Source organism: Ambystoma mexicanum, chromosome 2q, assembly GCF_040938575.1.
Source record: "Ambystoma mexicanum isolate Mex_15411 chromosome 2q, UKY_AmexF1_1, whole genome shotgun sequence".
In the NCBI taxonomy this organism is placed as follows: domain Eukaryota; kingdom Metazoa; phylum Chordata; class Amphibia; order Caudata; family Ambystomatidae; genus Ambystoma; species Ambystoma mexicanum.
This window is the reverse complement of record NC_090924.1, coordinates 534,724,028-534,745,351: the sequence shown is the minus strand read 5'-3', so window position 1 is coordinate 534,745,351 and position 21,324 is coordinate 534,724,028. Positions and strand designations below refer to the sequence as shown.

Here is a 21,324-nt window from a genome sequence, read left to right as displayed (position 1 = left end):
AGTTGTGTTAAAGAGATTAAAAGAGAAGAACATATCGGGAGCAGTCCACCTCAACACTATAGCCTTAAGACGGACAGTAAGGCCAGAGGGAACCACCGGAAAAGTCTTCTTTGGCAGAGTGTTAGAAGCAACCAAGGACACTATGTGAACAGTTCCCCTTGTTCTTAACAACACGAAGAACATAAGGAAAGGCAAGGAATAACTGTGTATTGGAAACCAAAGGAGTGAGTGACTTTTAAGCAAACCCTAAGAGAACCCTGGGAAGAATTGAAAAGGTTGATAAAAAAAACTATTGCAGGAAGTTATCCAAAGATAGCCAGTGGCTGAACCACGAGAAGGGAGTCATTCTCCTGGTATTCTCTAAATGTGCAGAAACTGTACTGTTAACAAAGACTAGTAGAAACACGCCCAGAGGGCTGATCCCATTGAACCAGGAGAAGGGAGTAATTCTCCTGTAAGTATTTATGTGAATGTCTTTTGCTACTGGTAGGGTAGAGTAGGCAAGTTTGGACCGAGGATGAACACTTTGAGTTGGACAACCACTCTGACGACGAGCACCCCAGTTATTCTTTAGTTAGATAGCGAAAACCCTTTAGGTATAGGGAAAGATGGGCCTTTTTCATTATTATTTAAATAAAAATCACAGTGGAAATGTCACCCCTTTGTCCGACCCCTTACTCCAGCACGCCACAATAGGCCATGTGTCTCACCCCACATTAGAGCCGCTATACTCCTTCAACCTGTCCATGCGCAGTGGGGCCAAATTCTGCCTCTTTGGTATTGTGGCTTTTGATCCTAGGCCACCCAGTTGGAATTTCCAGCTTAATGCCTAGGGAGAGAGTACCATGTGCTGGGGTGTCTTTGGCTCCCTCCTTATCCTGTAATTTGCCAGCTTCCTCTTTAACATCTGCCACCCTGCTTATTCTACTGGGGACTGACTGCTGCTCTTCAAATTATGGGGTGCTTGCCCTCTGCCCCTATGTTCATTTTCTCATTCCCCACTAACCCACCTGTCTGCACCCACTGGCTGATGTGGAGGCCAGAACAAGCAACTCCTTGTCTTCACCTTGTAGAGTCCAGAGCTTACATTCTTCTTTTTCCAATAAATATTTTATATCCTGTTACACCTTATCCATTGTTGTACCCCTTTTCACGTTGTGGTTCTCTATGACCATGATAAACCTATAGACTTGTCTTCCACCATTCTAAACAATACTAAAATTATGTGCCCAACTGACCCCCTTGTCCTACAGCAAATAATACAGAGAACCATGGTGCAAGCCTCTTAACTCTGACAATTTTAGCAAAGCCTAAACTCCAACAATTTACAATCTCAACTCAAGTCATAGCCCACCATCTTCAACTTCTCCACACTAAAGTCATCTTACGCTAGAACAGGTAACCAGGAACGCAGATGTCTAAATGAACCCCCTCTTCACCCTCAAATCTCCCTTTCAAGCCCGCTCCAGGAAGAGGTTTCTACTATGCAATTAGCCAGTACAAAAAATAAACACGGATAAAAAAAAATCAGTTCACTTCCAACTGCTCACACTTACCAAAATATGGTTTGGCTGGCGACTTGTCAGCATGGACACAACCTCTTTTCCCTCCACGGTAAAAAAAAAAGATTAAGCAAGTGAGGCAGAGCAGAAGCCCTAAAGCAAGCTGACAGCTTTTCCTGTGGCTCTACCTTTGGTATTCCCAATTTGACATGGTTTTCAAAGCCCGATTTTGTTGTACCTTCAAATAGAACCCAAAAACGTGCAGGAATACCTGACAGCAATGTTATTGATAATTTTGTAGTTTGGCAGCACCATAACAGTATAAGAACAACTTTGCATTATGGTCAATTGAATAAACTAGTTAAAAAAAAAAAACAACTTTGTGCAAAGGAGTCCATCTTTGCGCCAAAAGGATGTCATGTTACTGTAATGCGTGTGCGTAAATGAGCTAAAACCTGGTGCCGGTGTGCAGTCATGTTGGACATTCACTTCCAGAACCGCAATGAAAGTCTACGTTTCTGTGAGCTCAGTTAGGAAGCAGACATGAATTCTGCAAGGGTTGCGAGAATCAAATGAACTCATTATGGAGGATAGTTGGCGTATTGTTCAATCAAGGACGCGCCAAGAAGGGAGTCGGAGTTCTGCAGGTGCAGTGATGAGGGGTGCTGGGAACAAGCGTGCGGGAGACAAACTGGGTTATTTCCACTATTAAAGGGATTTTTCCACTCTGTGCTCCCCATGCTTGCTGTCTGTCCTTCGGCCAGGGACAGTTGGCAACCTGAGGTTGGCAGGCATTTGCTCCCCATAAGAGAAGAGGTATCTGGGTAGTAGAATTGAATTGGAACCCCGGGTGATGAAGTCTCGCTGACAGGGAGGACTATCTGCTCCAGACCACGTTAGCATGTGTGATCTCTCTGCCTACCTGCCTTGACACTGAGTAGTGTTGTCGTGGTTGAGATGACGTTTTCTCCTGCAACTGCACTAACTGTGATGTAGACTAATATAATCGTTTTTCATTCTGTGCATATGTCCATGTATGACTTATTATCTTTTAGTTCACTGTTTACCTGTATATCTGTGAATAAACGGCCTGTAAAGAGTAATTATATTCTAACCGTGAGTCTAAGTGTATATTATTGGCTCCCTGAGTCCAAGAACTTTTGGTCACTGTAATCTGGTAATTGGTTTCTAGGGTAATTACACGTGACAGAAAAGCAAAACAGTTACCCTCTGCACAAGACTACAGCAACCTCTGGCATGTTTCTGCCTCAGTGTTTCTCCGCAGGCGTAACCTACACCTCTAGTGACAGCAGGCAAAATATCCATCATGGAGATGCTAGGGGTGGACGAACCTAATTTGCCCAAAAGCAAACCTGGTCGTTTTTAAAAAAAAATTTTTTTTAGAAACATGTCATTTCCCTGTGGAAAAGCGAGTCACTCTACGTCACCTAAAATGTTTCACTGACCAAAAAGCAAAAATGTATCTATTCATTACAAACATATTTGCTAAAAAAGGTTATATTTAAAAAAGTTTAAAACGATTGTTTAATACATAAATACATTTGTAAACAATAAACCCTATGCTTATTAAGAGAAAGCAATGTTTTCGTTTCAAATCCAGATAATGTTTTTAAAAATGAAATAATTTTCTATTGCCCGAAAAAATTGGACTATCAGTCTGATTCACCGATTGAGGAGGGGATAGGGGACAGAGGAGATAATTGCACAGCTATAGCGTATATCATCCGCACGTAAGGATGTCAACCAGAGAAAAAGCTAGAGCAAAAGCTTTTAATCAGATCTATGCATAATATTCCCGATTTATTTATTCCCCCTACACTTCTGCTGAATTATTTAACAGATTTTACCACTTTTTTACAGTAAAATGTGGGGGTAGACCCCCACACCTTCTCTTACTTCCCACACCCCTTCTATATTTCTTACCCCCTACTTACCAGCTGAATGATTGAGGTAACAAAAGTGGAACAAAAATGCAGCAAAATAAATTCTGCAAAAGTGTAATTCGTCGGAAGTGGGCAATAGCTTCTTGTCATTTGCAATATAGGGTATGTTAAGTGGCACTCCGGTTGCCAGCGGTTTCCCGTGGCAGTTCTGTTGTTGAATATAATGGAGGAGTTACTTTTTACTTAACCGAAAACCTATACGATTCTGTAACTATCCTAAATAGCTTTGACGAACATAACTCTACTATATTACGTTTATGGTTTATGTACTATTAATCAGTTATAACAGAAATACAGTAATGATATGCAAATCAGATTCATGAGGGGAGACCATTTTGTTTGGGTTTCTTGACCAACCTAATTTACAGTCTACACATACTGGGAAGGGTTATGCACCATACACTGTTATGTTGTCTTGAATTTGTAGAACACCTCTGGCTTTGGGCTATGGCGTTGAATCGCTTTGCTTGTCAGAAGCAAAGGAGGAGTAGGATAGAAACTCACTATTGGTAGTAGGGTAGATATTTGGGATGAGGGCGAAGGATAGATGAGGTGTTCAGGAAGGCATGAGAAAGAAAAGGTGGAGGATCTATGTGTACAACTGGACTGCATTTATCGTGGGACTGTAAGGAACTCATGGTGGCAACAGTAAAGAAAGACACAAGTCAGCACAGTTCAAGGGTATTTATTAAACTGTACAATGGGTGAGATAAACGCCTAATCTAAACCTCTATCTAAGATGGGAGCACCATCAAATAATAAAATGCAGTCCAAGTAGAGTCTAGTCAAATAATAAAGGCCTTTACTAAAAAAATAATATTGCCATTCCTTACCGCTACGTTACAAAAGAGTGTGGGATAATGTTCATAAGAAAAGAAGGAAGTGTTCTCAAAATGAAGTCAGGATGGTATAGCTGGAGTCTCCCTTCCCCACGTTTTTAGCACAGGACAAGACGGGACAAGACGGGACATCTGAGCACAGCACACTCTTGGGGTTTTGGTCTATATGACCTAAAACATTTGACTTAATAGCATTTGATCGAATTTATTTGATCCGCAAACCCCCCCCCACTTCCCCTCAACCTAATCTATACCCGTACCCAACCCCATATATATATTTAATTAAATTTGACCAAAGAAAGGTCAAACAAATTCGATCAAATGTTTTAGGTCAAATGTTTTTAATTCCATTATGCCCGATTCGCAGGCATTCCTCAGCCGGGTTCACACTTGCCAGATACAGTCTTTGCTTCATCACAATGCAGGATTTACTCTCCTTAACTTTCCCCTTGGCATCCCTCTGTCTGGTTCACATAGTCATTTTAACACAGTTCATGATCTGCTCATCTCATCAGGAAGTGGGGGTTCCCTTCGCCTAGCTTTTTCTCAGCATCCCTCTGTCTGGCTCACACTTGCCTTAGCTCACAATGTTCACAATCTCCTCAGAAAGCGGGTGGTCCCTTCCCCTGGCTTTCTCTCTACAAGGGGTTAGAGACTTTAGATTGTACAAGGAATTTGACGTGACTCTTGCAGGACCAATCTGACACCTCACGCCGCACTGTAGTTTCAACACACAAAAAAAGGGGGCCAGCCAGAGTCCTTCGAATGAGCACTCCTGTGCCGCTTGACCACTCTGCAGCTGGCCCTGCTCTGGGCTCTCCCAGAGGTTTGAACACACACAAGTACTTTGTTCACAAGTTCCTTGCGTTCATATAATGTTCTCAATAGCAAACTGAACTGTGTTGAGCCCAAGGTTGCAATCAGCTTTCTCCAACTCACCGGATGTGCTGAACCCGTTAGCTTGTCTTGCTTCTGGCATCAAGGACGGTACCACGGTAGCCAGCGTGCCTCCCTGCCTGCGCTATCAATGTGGGAGGCCCACTTGCACCGTTTACACCTATCACACCACATGCCAGCTGTACTTCCCAGTCTTGTAATTCCACTTTCAGAGGCTTTGCAGGTCTTAGATGAAAAGGGCAAGGGCAATTCCCTCCTCGTCTTCCTTTCAGGTCTTACTCCAAGTGTGCTCTGTGGCTCTGCCTTTTATCCCTTTGGGGAAGAGAAAGGGCCGTCAGGTGTTTGTAGTGATTGTCAATTGTATTACTTTGCCTGACCCTTGTGTCGGGACATGTCAGGTATACGGCTCTAGTGTTAGTCCGTCTTGATTCAAAACTGGGACACCTTGGCAGGCTTTCATCAATAATTATATCCCTCGTATTCCCATGGGGATTCTTTCTTTTTTTTTTTTTTTGAAATATATTTATTGATTTTTCAAAGAAACTTATACAACCAGCATCATCCACATAGCAATCAGTTATATATCCACAATAACTTCCCATTCCCTCCTCCCCCCATGCGAACCCGGACCGGGGTTGCGCGGTCTGCCATTGGTGTTAGGGTGAGCCCGGGCTGTCCAGGTCCTCACCTGAGGTACTGACTTCTTTAGGACGGAACAGGGCTGTCGTGAGGGCTATCCATTGCAAGAGGTCTTCCGAGTCACCTGTTTTCTGCTGTCGCTGTGCCAGCTCCCAGGCCCCGGTTTCAGCCACAGACCACCTACGGAGGTCTTCCCACCATGTCACAAGTCTAGGGGCCCTGGGGCACTTCCAGGCCATTGCGATGCGCCTTTTTGCGAGGATGTACATCAAGTCCTTGAGCCTATTGAGGGGTTTGTTTTTTTTGCCTCGCGGATATGAGCCCAATAGACATGCCTTAGGGGATTGCACGTCTAGCGTTATGTCCTCCTCCGCTATCCTGGTCTGAATTTGCGACCAGAAGGTTTGTATATCCGGGCAGGCCCAAAACATGTGGGTCAGTGAAGCCGCGGGTTCTTGGCACTTGGGGCACGGCACTACGCCGGCGCCATTGAATCTCGAGATGACAGCAGGGGTAAGGTAGGCCCTGTGGATGATGTAAAATTGGATAAGCTGGAATCGGGCATTCCTGGAGACTTTTTTATGGTAGTGTGTTATTGTTTCCCACTCCGTGTCTCCGAATAGCGTGTTTAGCTCGGCTTCCCATTTACCCTTGCATGTGAGTTCGTTATGTGTGGTGTTGTCAATTAGGATCTCATAAAGCCTAGAGGTTTCGTGTCCCCCCTCTGCAACGCCCACCAAGTTCTCAATGGTCTCGTGTCCGGCGCATTGGGATTCCGCTTCCGGCCATCGCTTCCTAAGCCTGTCCATCACCGCCCCATGCAAAAGGAACTGACCCAGTGGAACCCCAGTCAACTCGTGCAGTTCGGAAAATGTGTGAGTGCCCTGGTCGTCTATCAGATCGCCCAGGGTGGCAACACCGGAGGGTTCCCACATGTTCCGGATCGCCTTCCGGTCCTCCGGTCTAGTGGACATGATGGCGGCTATAGGGATTTGTGGGGAGTAGGGGTCGGTCAACCTGACCGATTTGCAGGCCCGACTCCAGATCTGAGTGCCTAGGCGGATGAGGTGTGCATCCAGCGTTTTAGGTATTGGTCTGATCCAGAGGAGGTCCCTAAGCAACCAAGGTGCGTCTGGGGGCTGCAATAGGCGTGTGTCCGTCGTGGCATCATCGGCCATCCACTGGATCACGTGCTTAAGCTGGGCCGCTATGTAGTAGAGCTCAAAGTTAGGGGTTTTCAGGCCTCCCCTCTCGTACGGTCTTTGAGTTATGTCTAGGGCAACTCTGTGCCTCCCCTCCCGCCATAGGAGTTTCCTACATAGTTTGCTCAGGTCTTTGAAGAAACGTTGGGGGATGTTGTAGGGGACGTTAGTGAAGAAATGTAGAAGACGCGGGAGTGCAACCATTTTAAGGAGTCCCGCCCTGCCAGCCATTGAAAGGGGCAATTTACACCATAGGTCAATTGATTTAGCCAGCCCCTCCTTAGCCCTGCCCGTGTTTAATGCATGTTCGGCTTCGGGGTCCCGGTGGATCGCGACGCCCAGATATTTGAACGTGGTGGGTTCCCATTTCAGGGCCAGAGGGGGGAGGTGTTCTTTCTTGGTTCCACTAAGTGCAGCCAGGGGGAATAGGCAAGACTTGCCGTGGTTAATCTGGATCCCGGTGCATCTGTGGAACCCATCTAGGGTTTCGAGAATGTAGGGGAGAAGAAGTTCGGGATCCCTTAGGTAGAGGAGCGTGTCATCCGCATACATGGAGACAAGGTGGTTCACTCCATTTACCACTATCCCCCCGTCTCCATACTCCTGCCTAAGGTATGCCGCCACTGGTTCAATCGCCAGGATGTAGAGGAAAGGGGATAGGGGGCACCCTTGCCGAGTGCCCCTGGCCAGGCTCCATTTTTCCGAAAAGGTGTTGTTGGTTCGCACACTGGCTGTGGGATTAGTGTAAATGAGTTTGACCCAATTCAAGAAAGCCGTTCCGATCCCCATCTTGGCAAGGGTGGCATAGAGCCATGTCCATCGGACTGAATCAAAGGCCTTAGAGGCGTCTAGGGACACAACTGCATATTTACCGGGCATGCCGTTTGTGCTGTGTATCACATGATGCAGCCTTCGCAGGTTCTCAGACATGGAGCGGCCCTGCATGTAGCCTGTCTGATCTTGGTGTATAAGGTGCGGGACGGCTGTACGCAGCCTTCTGGCCAGTAGTGCGGTAAGGATCTTATTGTCTACATTCAGCATGGATAAGGGGCGGTATGAGCCGCAGTCAGAGCTTTCCTTGCCGGGCTTAAGTAAGGGGATGATGGTGGCTTCGGTCATGGAGTCGGGGAGGTGGCCTGTTTCATACGCCTCGTTGTATACTTTGGACAGTAGGGGGGCCAGTATGTCCTCATAGGTCTTATAAAATTCGCCCGGGAGACCGTCCGGTCCCGGCGTTTTACCGGAGGGCAGTGCCCTAATGGTGGCTGCGACCTCATCTGGGGTGACGGGGCCTCCGAGGGAATCTGCCAAATGGTCCTCCAGGCGAGGGAGCCTGATGGCGTCCAGGGCGTCTTCGATCGCGTGGTCTGGGGGCTGGGCTGGATCGGAGTAAAGGGTTTGGTAATATTGCTTAAACACTGCGTTAATACCCACTTGCGTGTGAAGGGTCAAGCCGTCTGTATTACGGATGGAGCATATGGGGTGTCTGGGGGTTTCTCGTTTATAAAGCCATGCAAGGAGTTTCCCGGGTTTGTCGCCCAGGGCGTGGTTCCTTTCCGTGAATTTGGTATAACTGAGCCTCCCCAGCGTCTCCCAGTGTGTTAAGCACGTTTGTTTAAGTTCAATCATTTTCTGCAGGTGGGCGGGATCAGGGGATGGGGTGGCTTCGAGGTCTTGGAGTTCGGTCTCAGCGTGCTCTAGCAGGGTCGTGACGGATTTCAGGGCCCCTCCGGCCGCGGCTATCATTTCCCCTCTAGTTACCACCTTGTAGGCTTCCCATGCTGTGCCCAAGTATCTGACGCTATCAATGTTGGTTTGCCAATAGTGTGTGGAGCCCTCCCTGATTTGTTCATTGAAGGCTTTGTCTAATAGCGCTTTGCTTCTTAATTTCCACGTCGGGATGGGGGGCCTGGGGGCTGTGGTCACCCACGAGGTCATCAGTGGGGAGTGGTCTGAAAGCACCCTGGCCAGATACTGCGTATCCTCAAACCCCGCCACGTGCTCTTCGCTAATGAACAGGCAGTCTATCCTGGTGTGGACCTTATGTGGGGGGGAGTAGAAGGAGTAGCCTCTGATTCCGGGGTTTTGCGCTCTCCACAGGTCTTTCAGGGCATATTGCTGTGTGAGGGCGTTCAGTATCTTGGCGGGTGGGGAGGGGTCACCATGCTTACCATCCGATCTATCTATGCGAGGGTTTGAGGTACAGTTGTTGTCGCCTCCCCATATCGTTATGCATTCGTTACTCGGGGACAGCCGGGCGTACAACGAACGAAAGAAAACAGTGGCATCATGATTCGGGGCATAGGTGCAAATCAGGCGAACGTCACGCCCCTCTATGGTGCCCTGAATTAGGGCCATCCTACCTTCATTGTCCGTTTTGGTGTGGGTCAGCTTGACTGGGACAGAGGGGGCAATCCATATCAAGACTCCTCTGGAGTAGGTGGAGTAGGAGGAACCCACTAGGGTACCTCGCCAGACCTTAGCTAGCGCTGCAAGCTTACGGCCACATAAGTGGGTCTCCTGAAGGAGAGCGATTCCGACTCTGTGGCGCTTCATGTAGGCGTAAATGCGGCGCTGTTTGATGTAGCTGTTTAGTCCCCTGACGTTCCAGGACATGACTCTGATCCTCTCAGCCATAGTCTAGGTGTGGTCGTGTGGCTGTGGGAAGCCTGAGATTGAGGTGTTCGGCGAACTTGGTCGTCCTCGTAGCAATTCCGCTGCGCTTGGTCCCGGTCCGGTTTATGTCCGATTCAAACTGTGATCCCAACTTGGGGTTCAGACCCCCATGAACAACAACGTCTAACTTAACTACAAACACAACTTCAAACACAACACGTCTAGCGAGGTTGCCCTTGCTCTGACATCCCCGTTTCTGCCCCATCAGACCAAGGTCTTCCGGTGCCCTACGGGCGGGTGAGCTCACCCAAATTATCCTGGGGATAGGAGAGGGGCTACCTCCGAGGGTGTTATCAGGAGGTGCGCCACGACCAGCGCGGCTCCGGTACCATCAGTGTCGCCACTCTTACTGGCATATTAATGTATGATCGGCTACTGCAGCCAGTAAGTGGTGAGAAGAAGTCCCTTTGTTACAGGCGGCTAGGGCCCGCGCTGCCTCCGTTCAATGTCTGGGATCTGTTCACTGTCCATCCATTCGCAGGCCTCTGCGGGAGTGTCAAATAAGTGTGCCTTATTGTTGTGCAGGACCTTGAGTCTGGCCGGGTAGAGGAGTAGGTAGCGCAGGCCTGCCTCCTTGAGTCTTGCCTTGGTGTGGTGGAACTGGGCTCTGCTCCTTTGAACCTGCAAGGTGTAGTCGGGGTATATTGCAATCTTCGCGGCGTCCCTCTGTATGGAACCGCCCATCCTGGTAAAGGCCAAAATGGATTCCCTGTCCCTGTAGTTGAGGACTTTGGCTATTATGGGTCTGGATGGGCTCCCCGGTGGCGGCCTCCTGGCTAGGGAGCGATGGGCTCTTTCTATGGTGAAGCCCTGCGACAGTTTCCCAGCCCCAATTTCCTGTATGAGCAGGTTCTCGATGTAGTTAGTGGGGTCGCTGCCCTCGATACCCTCGGGCAGGCCGATGATTCTGATGTTGTTCCTGCGGGCCCTTCCTTCAGCCTCCTCGGCCCTGTCTTCCAGATTTTTCACTCTTTGCGCCAAAATGTCCACATCCTTTAAGAGTTGAGTTTTGGCGTCTGTGTTGTCTCGGACTTGGATCTCAAGAGCGTCCGTTCTGCCGGTGATAGAGCGCACATCCTGCCTCAATAAGTTCAGGTCGATGGCGACCGCGTCTATTTTGTCCTCCATGGTTTTCTGGAGTGTCTTGATGGCCTCTAGCAGTTGGGAGTTGGCCGGCTCGGGCCTCTCGGAGCCCGGCGCCTCCCCAGGGGCTGGATCCTCCTTGGGTCCGGTCACTCCAGCGGCCGCGAAGGACTCCATGGTGGTTTGGCGGTGTTTGCTTCGGGCGCCCTTAGTGGTCATGTCCTGTCCGCGGGATCCGCCAGGCCTCGGCGGGCACTATATGGTTCACTGGCGCCGGCGGGAGATGCTTCGTGAGGGGGGGTTGTGTGTCGTCCGGGCAGTGTCAATGGGCCGCTCGGCAGGGCGGTCGGGCACAATCCTGCCGCTCCAGGTGCCCCCCCTCCGGCGGGGGTGCAGTTAAGGCCGCTCCAGGTGCCCCCCCCTCTGACTCCTTACCGCACTTCTTCGGGACGCAGGAGCGTGAATCTCAGCTTAGGCCACCGCCGCCGCTTCAGTTCGAGTTCCACTAAGGCAGATCCCTGGTGGGCTCCTCTGGGGTCGATCACAGGGCTCCGCTACAGCACTGGGCCGGGGATCATCATGGCCGCCATTTCCTGCCTTCGCATGGCGTTCTGTTTCTTTTCACTGGTGCGGGCCAACAGAGGGACGTGAGGTTCCCAAACTTCGACAGCAGGCGGGACACACCTTCACACGACCTGTGTTCGTTTTTCAGATGACTGCAGTCAAGTTAAGCGATGGTTGGCGGCGGATCCATAATCGTATCGAGCGGAGCTGCGCCGAACACGTCTCTCCTACATGGCGGTTAGCCACGCCCCCCCTCCATGGGGATTCTTTCTACCTCCTATTTCATTAACCCTCGTCCTAGAGGGGTTGGTATTTTCGGAAGGGTGAGATTTGTAGGGTTTGTGAGATGAATGGGAAAATCCATAAAATAATAGTTGGACAGTTTGTCGATGGTAGGACCGGGATTATTGTTGTGAAATTAATAGGGGGTTGTGAGAATAGTGGTGTTTGGTTGAAGCAGACTGGGAGTTCGGGAAATAATAATCGGGAGGGACGGTGAGAAGAATAACTGGGAGTGGTTGGGTAGACAACAGGACAACAGGGATTCTGGAAGATGTAGTTTCCCACGACAGCAAGGTTTGGATTCCTAATAGGTTTACCAGATGCAGAGGGGTTGTTGGATTTAGGTAAGGGAGATTAATTGAATGGAAGGGAGTTTGATTTCAAACTGCCTATAAAAACCCCAGGGGCTTGGTCCTCCTCGTCTTCTTCCCTTAATGTCATACCGTGTCTCACCTGTGGTATTCCCCCAAACATAACCCTGGGTTCCCCTACGCAGGTGATCCTCCCCCACTGGTCCACCCCCAGGAACTGGATCCAGCAGCGATGGCCTTGTCCACATGGATAAGGGATTCCTGAGCTCTACGGAGAATACCCTTAGGTTTCTCACAGGACTCAACTGTATGCTATGGGGTGCAGCACCGAAAGGAGAGACAGCTGCAGAGAGTTGCTCACTGCACTAGGCCGTATGTCTTAAATGTACTCATCTCATGCTGAGCCTGGCATGATAAGCCATGCCCAAGAAAACACATACTGTAAAGGCCTTCTACTTTTCTCTTCCCTAGGCTCCCAACAGTGATGAACCCATACCAATTTTTTTTTTTATTACTAAAACTCTACCCTTGTGCTTCTGGGCTAAGTGCTTACGGACACAAAGCCTGCCTGTGGCTCAGCAGTGCTCAGACCTTTGGCCCTTCCACAGTGTCACGGTGATCGTGGGCATGTTGAAGCCATGGCCAAGAAAACACAGACGGCAAAGTCCTTCTACTTTCTTCTTTCCATAGGTTCCCAACAACATTTAGGAGCAGTAGCACGACATAAATCCGAATTTGACAAGCTTGGAAAAGGCTCCTCAAAGCGAGCAAAACAACGCTTTTTTGTTTTTTGGGTTTCCTCATTTATATCATGGGTAGCAAACAGATTTTCCTTTTTACCAAAACCCTAGGCTTGTGCTTCGGTGCAAAGTGCTGAAGGACACAAAGCCTATGTATGGCTCAGCAGTGGTCAGGCTTTTGAGCCTTCCACAGGGCCAAGGTGTGCCAAGTCATGTAGAAACCATGCCCACGAAAACACAGCTCACATACAGCTCATTTATTTGTTTACAAAATGTGGAAATAATATTTAAATCATGCACACATAAAATACGATGCACCGAATTAACTGAATAAAAAATGGTAATGTTTTATTTATCTTCAGAAAAGTAGACTGGAACGTTTTGCCGGATTTTATAAACTTGACTGGAAAAATGAAAACAATGCTTTTGGAAATAATGTCACCCTAGGCTACTGGCCAGAGCCTTCAAATAGTGGTAACTGACGGGTGTGGCAAAATGCCCCATGGAACCCAGCCTGCAATAAAGCTCAGCGCCAACCACCATAGGCTACTGACCAGTATTTTCAACTAGTGGTTACTGACAGGTGTGGCAAAATGCAGCCATGGAACCCAGCCTGTAGTAAAGCTCAGTGGCAATCACCATAGGCTACTGACCGGTGTGGCAAAATACAGGTTTAGAGCCCAGCCTGCATAAAGGCACAGCAGCAATTTTGATGCAGAGCTGGGTGAAGTAAATCACCCCTATTTGTCTAAAGCAGGATTGAAATCGTAAAACTGAATTGTAATTCAAATTGCTATTCACTGTAGTCTGCTGCGTTTCCCTCACATATTAATAAGAAGTGGGCAAGATCCTGCTTGAAGATTGACCCCCTTTGTATTTTGCTCCATTTTAGATGACAACGCTAGCCGTAGCTTACTAGTTGTGTCCATTTTGTATGAAATGGAGTCATTTACATAGAGATTTTCTGATGGAATCAATTTTCATTTTAAGTAGAAATGTGTTGCAGTTTTAATTTGCTTTGAATTCAAATATTTTCAACGCATTGTTCTTTCCAGAGATACTTTTACTATATACTCCGTGGAATTCAGAAGGAGATGCTGGAGCCGCAGGAGAATGAGCAGATCAACAGAATTTTGAAGAATATTCCAAATCGCTTGTTGAGCGACCCCAACCTGGAGAAGCTGTTTCTTCGGCTCTATGAGGAGATTGACAACGACTACAATCTTAGCCTCAGGAAAAGCATTGGTAAAACAGAACAAGGGACCCTGCACCTCAATACAGCCCGTTGATAATCTGGGAATTAGCATAATACTGGTGCATGGATGGATACCAGGCAGTTCACCAGCACTTGTCAAATGCCCATGCGGACGTACAACTCTAGTAGGCCAAGTCACTCCTTCCTATGTTCTGTGAGACTGCCCTACCCACAACTATTAATGTTACCATTACTCCCTATAGATAATTAATGTTATCTTGCGTATTGGGTGAGTGTACACCACATGCTTCTGCTTGTATATGAAATGTCCATAGACCTACGCATATTGTTTTCTATTTTTAGTTGACTACGTCTTAAAAGACAAAGAGGAAAAAGACAGACTGTTCATCAACAGTATCCCTCAAGAATACCCTCAAAGAATAATTCGTGCCCCAGTTCCATGGCACAACACCTACAGAGAAGCGAAGGAGTGGAACGAAGGCCATCTTTTTCTTGGGAACCCAATGATGCTCCTGTTGCAGCAGCTTTGGTTTACAGGGTAAGATTTTTCTCTCCTCCCCAACGATAAATAATTTAAAGCATCGTAAATAGCAAGTGCTATGTCTGTGTGTCTATGTTCAAGGAACATTCATTGTGAAATAAATGGGAAGCTTCTGACATACACTGATAATGCAAAAATTACTGTACATGTTTACATTGTAAACTTAAAGGGACTGTAGAATGTTTTGGGCAGCAGTATGGCGTGCAACTGAAGGCTGAATAATGTCATTGAGTTGAAATGTGTCTGTCGCAAAGCGATAAACAGCAATTCTAATCCCTGTACACAACAGATCCGCATCTGATACAAAATATGATGGGACCAGTTGAAGGAAAATCCCTAGTACAATAACAACCGCTACTGCCACATAGCAAGCATGAATGAGATGCACGAGAGGCCTAATGTGAGGTTGTCTAGTGTCCAGTGGCATCTAGTCCTACATTTGAAACATTACGTTAGAAAATTGTGACAGCATTTTGAAAAATCCACATCAAAACATTAGTTGGAAAGGGAATACAGGGCTGAAGGAATTGGAGGCTGAAAAGGAACATGTAATTGGGTAGTATTTCACAAAATCCACCCAATGCAGAGTTTACCACTGGCATAGGTGGTATTTCTGGAATATCTCCAGTGGTATTCCATAAAAACCACCTCCACCAGTGGTAACCTTAAACAGTCTTTTTAAAACACTTTTCTACCTATTCCCACCTTCAACGTGAATGTGGAAATTGGTAATGCACAGAAGCGGTTCAAACTACTACTGCACATTTATGTAAAGCAGACAAGCATCAATGCTGACCGTAGTATGCATTACATGACTATTGTGGTGAAAGGGGCATCAAAGATACCCACCTGGGCTGCAATACGTTTTTCTATAAAAAGAAATATTTTTATTGGGTTTTTGCCATGTAACTTTAAAACAGTTAATAATAGCTAATAACAGATAATGCGTGACAGGACAGTAACATACAGTGAAGGCACGCCCCTGCACGCTCACACCAGAATAACGAGAATAAATACAGCCCGCTAATGAAAAAAAACTCTTGTAAGGATAGCAAGTATTTATTTCTACAAAAATAGGAATGCATCACCAAAGAACTCTGCTGCCGCGGAACGTTCTGATGTCTGTTGGCATGTGCAGTACATTATAAGCACAAAAAGCGTCACTAATTAAGTCATTGTATACAGTACAATTCCACAATATGGATTGGCGGAGGCCTATAGATGTATGGCTTGCTCCATAAGGGATGCCACAGCATTGGTCGATCTTCATCTGTCCATCTCTGTTCACGTGGGTGCTGCTGGGTTCATCATCTGCAGTGAGCTGAACTAACAATTAATTAGCTACTCTTAACACACAATGTTATTCTTACGATTGTAACAGTGAACCTGGCAGATACAGGGATGGGCTTGGGGGAGAACTCACACACACTTCACTCGTTCCAAGACAGATCACCAACTCCCAAGGTCCTCCACCTAAGTTTTGAGCTATAATTCTGATGCCACCCTGCACCTCACTGCACAAATCGCGTGACCCATTCCTGAAGACGCGATAGTCTTGCCTTCTGATATTAGTTATCCATCGAGGGCTGTAAACATTTTATGGTCGGTGGTCTGGGTTTGGATGGTGCCGTGGCATGCGGGGGTCATGGGATGAAAGCATGGCAATGCTGTATTTCTCATGTGGGTTTTGTTGGGGGCAGGAGGGCTTTGCTATCTGTTCTGTGGGTTGGTACTGCCAAGAGGCACTCCTCTCCCTTTTCATGTCCTTGCAGGGCACATTCTGTCCAGGCGCGAGGGCCTGTACCTTTCTGAACAATAGAGGAGGTTGTGAATCTCTCACACCTGGCCAGGGTGGGGGTGGAGTTCACGCTCATGCAAGGGGCCTAATACTAACACACAAAATACTGTTCGCCACGCTCGGGCCTAACTTCTAAGATGGCTGCCGTTTGCCAAGATGGCGTTCACACCTGCATCTACCATATAGCTTGTAATGCATGCACTAAACTGAGCGCACACCCTCTTTATGTGCACCCCACTGCTCCCTGGATGCGTTCTATTACGTCCATATCTCGTCAGCCTCATCTCCCAACAGGGAAGCAAACAAATGTTTGATGTAATTGTAATTGGTTATTGATAATGCTCTTAATACCCAGAGGTTTCTAAGCACAGACCCGGTGATTGAACCTGTGTTGCTCTGCGTCGTCTTGCTACCAAGGCAAGCGCATTGCCCCTGAGCTAACCTCCCAAGACAACCTCCTTTTCCCATGTCTCCGACAGCTAAAGTGATCTCTGCTGTGTGCTTCTCTAGGCCAAAAATCCACTTGCCAGCTCAAGCGGTGAGGATGGGCAAGGGGTGCAAAAAGTTGTCCTGATCCATGTGGGGCCAGGGCACATAATGCGATCTCCCTGTACCCTTGTGCAACAACTGGAACTGTGTACCTCGCTTCTCATACTGCAATACTTTCCCTTGCTTCTTACTCTTTGCTAGGGCCATTCAACCAAGATGCGGTCTAATCCTGCGAGCCCATGGTGTTATTTCTTCCCGGTCCTCTGTTTCATACCCATCGTCATCATCTTTTACTTCTCTGGTGGTATATACCAAGTCATAGTCTGTACTGTGATTGCGGCTATCCATTTCCTGTGCACCCACTGTAGCTTCCCCTAAATTGGGTGTTTCCCCCTTGTCTACTATCTGTGGTTCTTCGATCGCTTCACTTTCAATCTTAAAAATAATTTGTCCCACCATCTATTGGTCTGTGCCTATTGACACAAAATGCCCATTACCTTGTGCCTGTGCTGCTTTTGCCAACTCCTCCTCTGCCTTCTGTAATGCTGCTTCTAATTTTCAGCAAGCCTTGTTTTCAATTTCTAAATTCAATGGGTCTCTGATGGTGTCCTTGGGTTTCCCAAACTTTCCCTCTGTATCTTCAGTGGGGGGGTAAGAACTTGGGATTAGTGTATCTTATGGTAGGCTGTAGAAGGTAGGACTCATAAGGGGGCGGGGCTATGGTCTGACTGTGTACCATTACAGTTCTCTGGGCCATTCTCTTCCTCTACAAACATTTTCCTTATATGAAGTATGATCTGCCTATCTTTCAACTGTTTCCCTTTGTAGGTTGACAACAAATATGTATGCACATTGTGAAGAATCCTGCCGATCCCTCCCTGAAACACTGCCTAACATCTCCACCCTGGTGGCCAGGGGATGGCAGATGATTTCTGATCCCAACCCTGGGGGTGGTGTACTGCAGGAGGATCACCTGGGTGGAGACAGGACCTAGGGAGATTCCGTGGGGTGAGACACAGTATTTTTCCTCTGCTAGGGAAATTCTTACCACTGTGCCAAATGAGATTATGGCTTATTGTCATTTTATTTCTCTCAGCCTCATATTACATATAAGGTTGTGAACCCTAAGGTTGAAACATCAAAGCATACTATACCAAAAGAAAGACCCTTTTTGGTATTTAAACCTAAATGCCCTCCTCAATCCCAAGGGTACAACATAAAGGATTGTGAAAATGTTGCCTTCTTTAAACTATCCTCCTCTCTAAAAGTTAAAACCCACAGCCCTTCTGTTAAAAATATGAAGTGAATTAAATCTACCCTTATAAAGATTCAAGAAGCAGAAAAAACAAACTTTGCTAAAACAAACTACATTTCCCAGAATCCTAAAGGGACTGAGACGAGGAAGAGGGCTGAAGAGGGATGTAGATGTAGTAGTCAGGCAATTAGGCCTAGCAGCCATTGCAGGAGGCAGGTAATGGAAGCTAATGGCTCACACCTGAATTCTTATGTCAAACATGTGAGGCATAAAAGGCTTCAACAGGAAAGCAGGAGAGGGAGAAGGAACTGGTGCAGGAGCTGGCAGACTGCCAGTATAAGTAGCGGAGGAGAAGCACAAGGCTGGCAAGTCACAAGGAAGCTGGCAGCACAGAAGGGACACCAGAACGTGGAGACAGCAGATTTCACCTGCAAGTTCTGAGAGGGTCTTGTGTTCCCAAAACTTGTATTGCAGAGGCTGCGCAGAGGAAGACTTGCTGGAAGTGAAGTTATCCGCATGTGAGCCGAATTGTTGTGATTGCAGAGCCCTGACCCTGCAAGGGTCCAAGGCCAGAAGCAGAAGGCAAGCGGAGTGTCGCAGGAGAAAAAGGAACTCCCAATTAAATCAGCCAGACCAGAGACACCCGTGATGGAGAAGGGTATGGGTCCCAAGTGAACCAGAAGTAGTAGCAGTGGTCCAGGAAGTCGGGGAAGCAGAGCAACCTGCACCCGCAGTGTCTCTGAAGCAGGTGAATGAAGCACGGCATTCAGATTCACTCCATAAGCCTTGCCAGTAACTGTAGCCAGCTCTGAAGTAACTTGTGTAACGTGTAAAGTGAGTAGAAGTTGTTTGGCATCTTTAACCCCTTATGTGCTAAGGATGAGATGCCTTGTCCTTAGCACTACGTTTACAGTGCTGAAGACGAGATACCTTGTCCTTTTTAGCACTTACTTTTGGGGGGTAAATCGCCCCCCCCACCTGTCGCAGCTCCCATCTCCCTGTCGCCCAGGCAGTGAAAGGGAAGACTTCCCCTTCCATGCTTGGGTGTCAGGGGGGGCTGTGATGACGTTGGTCCATGCTACGTGTGCGAACGTCATCAGGAAATATTAGCACGCTGAAGCCGGTAGGCTTCAGCGTGCAAATATAGCAGACACGGTTGTTAGTGCTGCACAGGCATTTTCTTCTCGAATTGTATGGGGTAGGGCTCATTGGAAAGGGGAGACTCTCCCCTTTCCAACAAGCCCTGCCACAAGCAGATTGCTTGCAGATGATCATTCGTCAGCCCACTAAACCGCCAGAGAATTGAATGTGGGGGTGCCCCCCCACGAGGGAATTGAATGTAGGGGCGGCACCCCCCCCACCAGGCCAAACAGCCACCTCCCCAAAAAAAAACAATGCCAGTATGTTTTGCCTTGTTTTGGGGCAGGTGGGTGCTGTTTTTCACCCATATTCCCCCAGAGAAGGCAACAAAAAATTCACACTTGGGAGGCATTGGGGGGCTGGCCCTGTACCTGTAGGCCAGACCTCCAGAAATCCCCCCAGGGAGGGGCAGATTCTTGCTGCTTCCCTGGGGTGGGTGGGGAAATTGGGGGTCTGTCCCGATTTGCCACCCAGGGAAGCAGCAAGGGACCACTAGGCTACCAGGAATATGATCTTGGGGTGGGGGTCCAGGCCAATCAGCCCCCACCCACAGAAAATGGCAACGAGATGGTATAATGTTGTTCTGCATTCTTTGAGGCAAATTGGTGCAGTTTTGCACCGATTTAACCCCAAGGAAGGCAAAACAACATTACACTTCACATATAGTGGAACACTTGAGGGTATCGGGGGGCTGGCCCTGTGGGCCAGCCCCCTTACAATTCCCCCCCCCCCCCAAGGATGGGCAGACGCTTGCTGCATCCCTGGGGGCATAATTGGGCTTCTGGCCCCATTTTGCCACCCCTGGGAAGCAGCAAGGACCACTAGGCCACCAGCGATATGATCTTGGGAGTGGGCACCCCCCCACCCCCCAGGCTAACCTGCCCCACCCTCACCTCCCAAAAATGCCAACAAGATGGTATAACATTGTTTTGCCTTCTTTGGGGACAAATTAGTGCTGTTTTACACCCATTTGCCCCCAAAGAAGGCAAAACAACACAGGGAAATTTTGCCAGAGGCACACTAGGGGGCATCAGGGGGCTGGCCCTATGCACGTAGGGCCAGCCCCCTCGGGAATCCCCCCATGGAGTGGCAGATCCTTTCTGGTTCCCTGGTGGGCAACATTGAGGGTCTGGTCCCATTTTGCCAACCCCGTGAAGCAATAAGGAGCACTAAGCCACCAGAGAAAAGATTCTGGGGTTGGGGGCTGTTTCGCCCATTGCCTGTCGCAGTACACCCGGCTGTCCTGAATCTCTGGCAGGGCCACGTTGGAGCATTTCCCTCTGGGGAGGGATGGGGACCCTGTGGGGCCTCCTTGGGACCATTGCTGGGCTGTGGCTTGCCGAGCCACGTGCGAGGCAGACGTCCAAGGCCGGGGGCAGCACCCCCTGCCATCCTAGAGCTCTGGCTGGGCTGCATTACAGCTTTTCCCTCCGGGGAGGGATGGGGACCCATTTGGGGCTCCCTGGGACCACCGATGGGCTCTGGGACGGTCGACCCACATGGGAGTCAGGCGCCCAAGCCCGGCAGCAGCACCCCGACCGTCCAGGATCTTTTGCCAATGCCACGTTACAGCTTTTCTCTCTGGGAGGGATGGGAACCCTACCGGGATGTCCCATGACCGCTATTAGATGGGGGGCAGTGGACCGATGTGCGAGGCAGACACCCAAGGCTGGGGCAGCACCCCTGGTCATCCTAGAGCTCTGGCTGGGCTGCATTACAGCTTTTCCCTCTGGGTTGGGAAGGGGGCCCTGCATGGGCTCACTGGGAATGTTGCTCAGCCTGGGGACAGGCAGCCGGGGCAGTACCCCTGGCTGTCCTGGAGCTCTGGCCATGACGCGTTACAGCTTTTCCCTCCAGGGAGGGATGGTCCCCAGCCAGGCCTCCCTGGGACAACAGCTGGGCCTGGGGTCACGCAACCCACATGGGAGACAGGTGCCCAAGGAAGGGGGCAGTACCTCGGCTGTCCTGCAGCTCTGGCCATGCTGCATTACAGTTTTTCCCTCTGGGGAGAGACAGAGACCCAGCCAGGTCATCTGAGTCTGATGACCTTCTGATGACCTCAGATGGGCTGGGGGGCAGTCTACCCAAGTGCAAGGCAGACACTTGAGGCCTTGGGCAGCACCCCCGGCCGTCCTAGAGCTCTGTCCTGGCTGCGTTACAGCTTTTCCTTCTGGGAAGGGATGGGG

At 48.7% G+C, this 21,324-nt stretch overlaps 1 protein-coding gene across 1 annotated transcript in view; it reads left to right on the top strand.

The window, feature by feature from the left end:
* The window catches only part of DNAH3 (dynein axonemal heavy chain 3), a 1,861,430-nt gene that overhangs the window by 149,855 nt on the left and 1,690,251 nt on the right, over positions 1–21,324 (top strand). The window contains exons 6-7 of the mRNA XM_069647670.1: positions 13,755–13,944; positions 14,258–14,453. Of these exons, the coding sequence (XP_069503771.1) occupies positions 13,755–13,944; positions 14,258–14,453 (386 nt within the window). The remainder of the gene's footprint in view (positions 1–13,754; positions 13,945–14,257; positions 14,454–21,324) is intronic.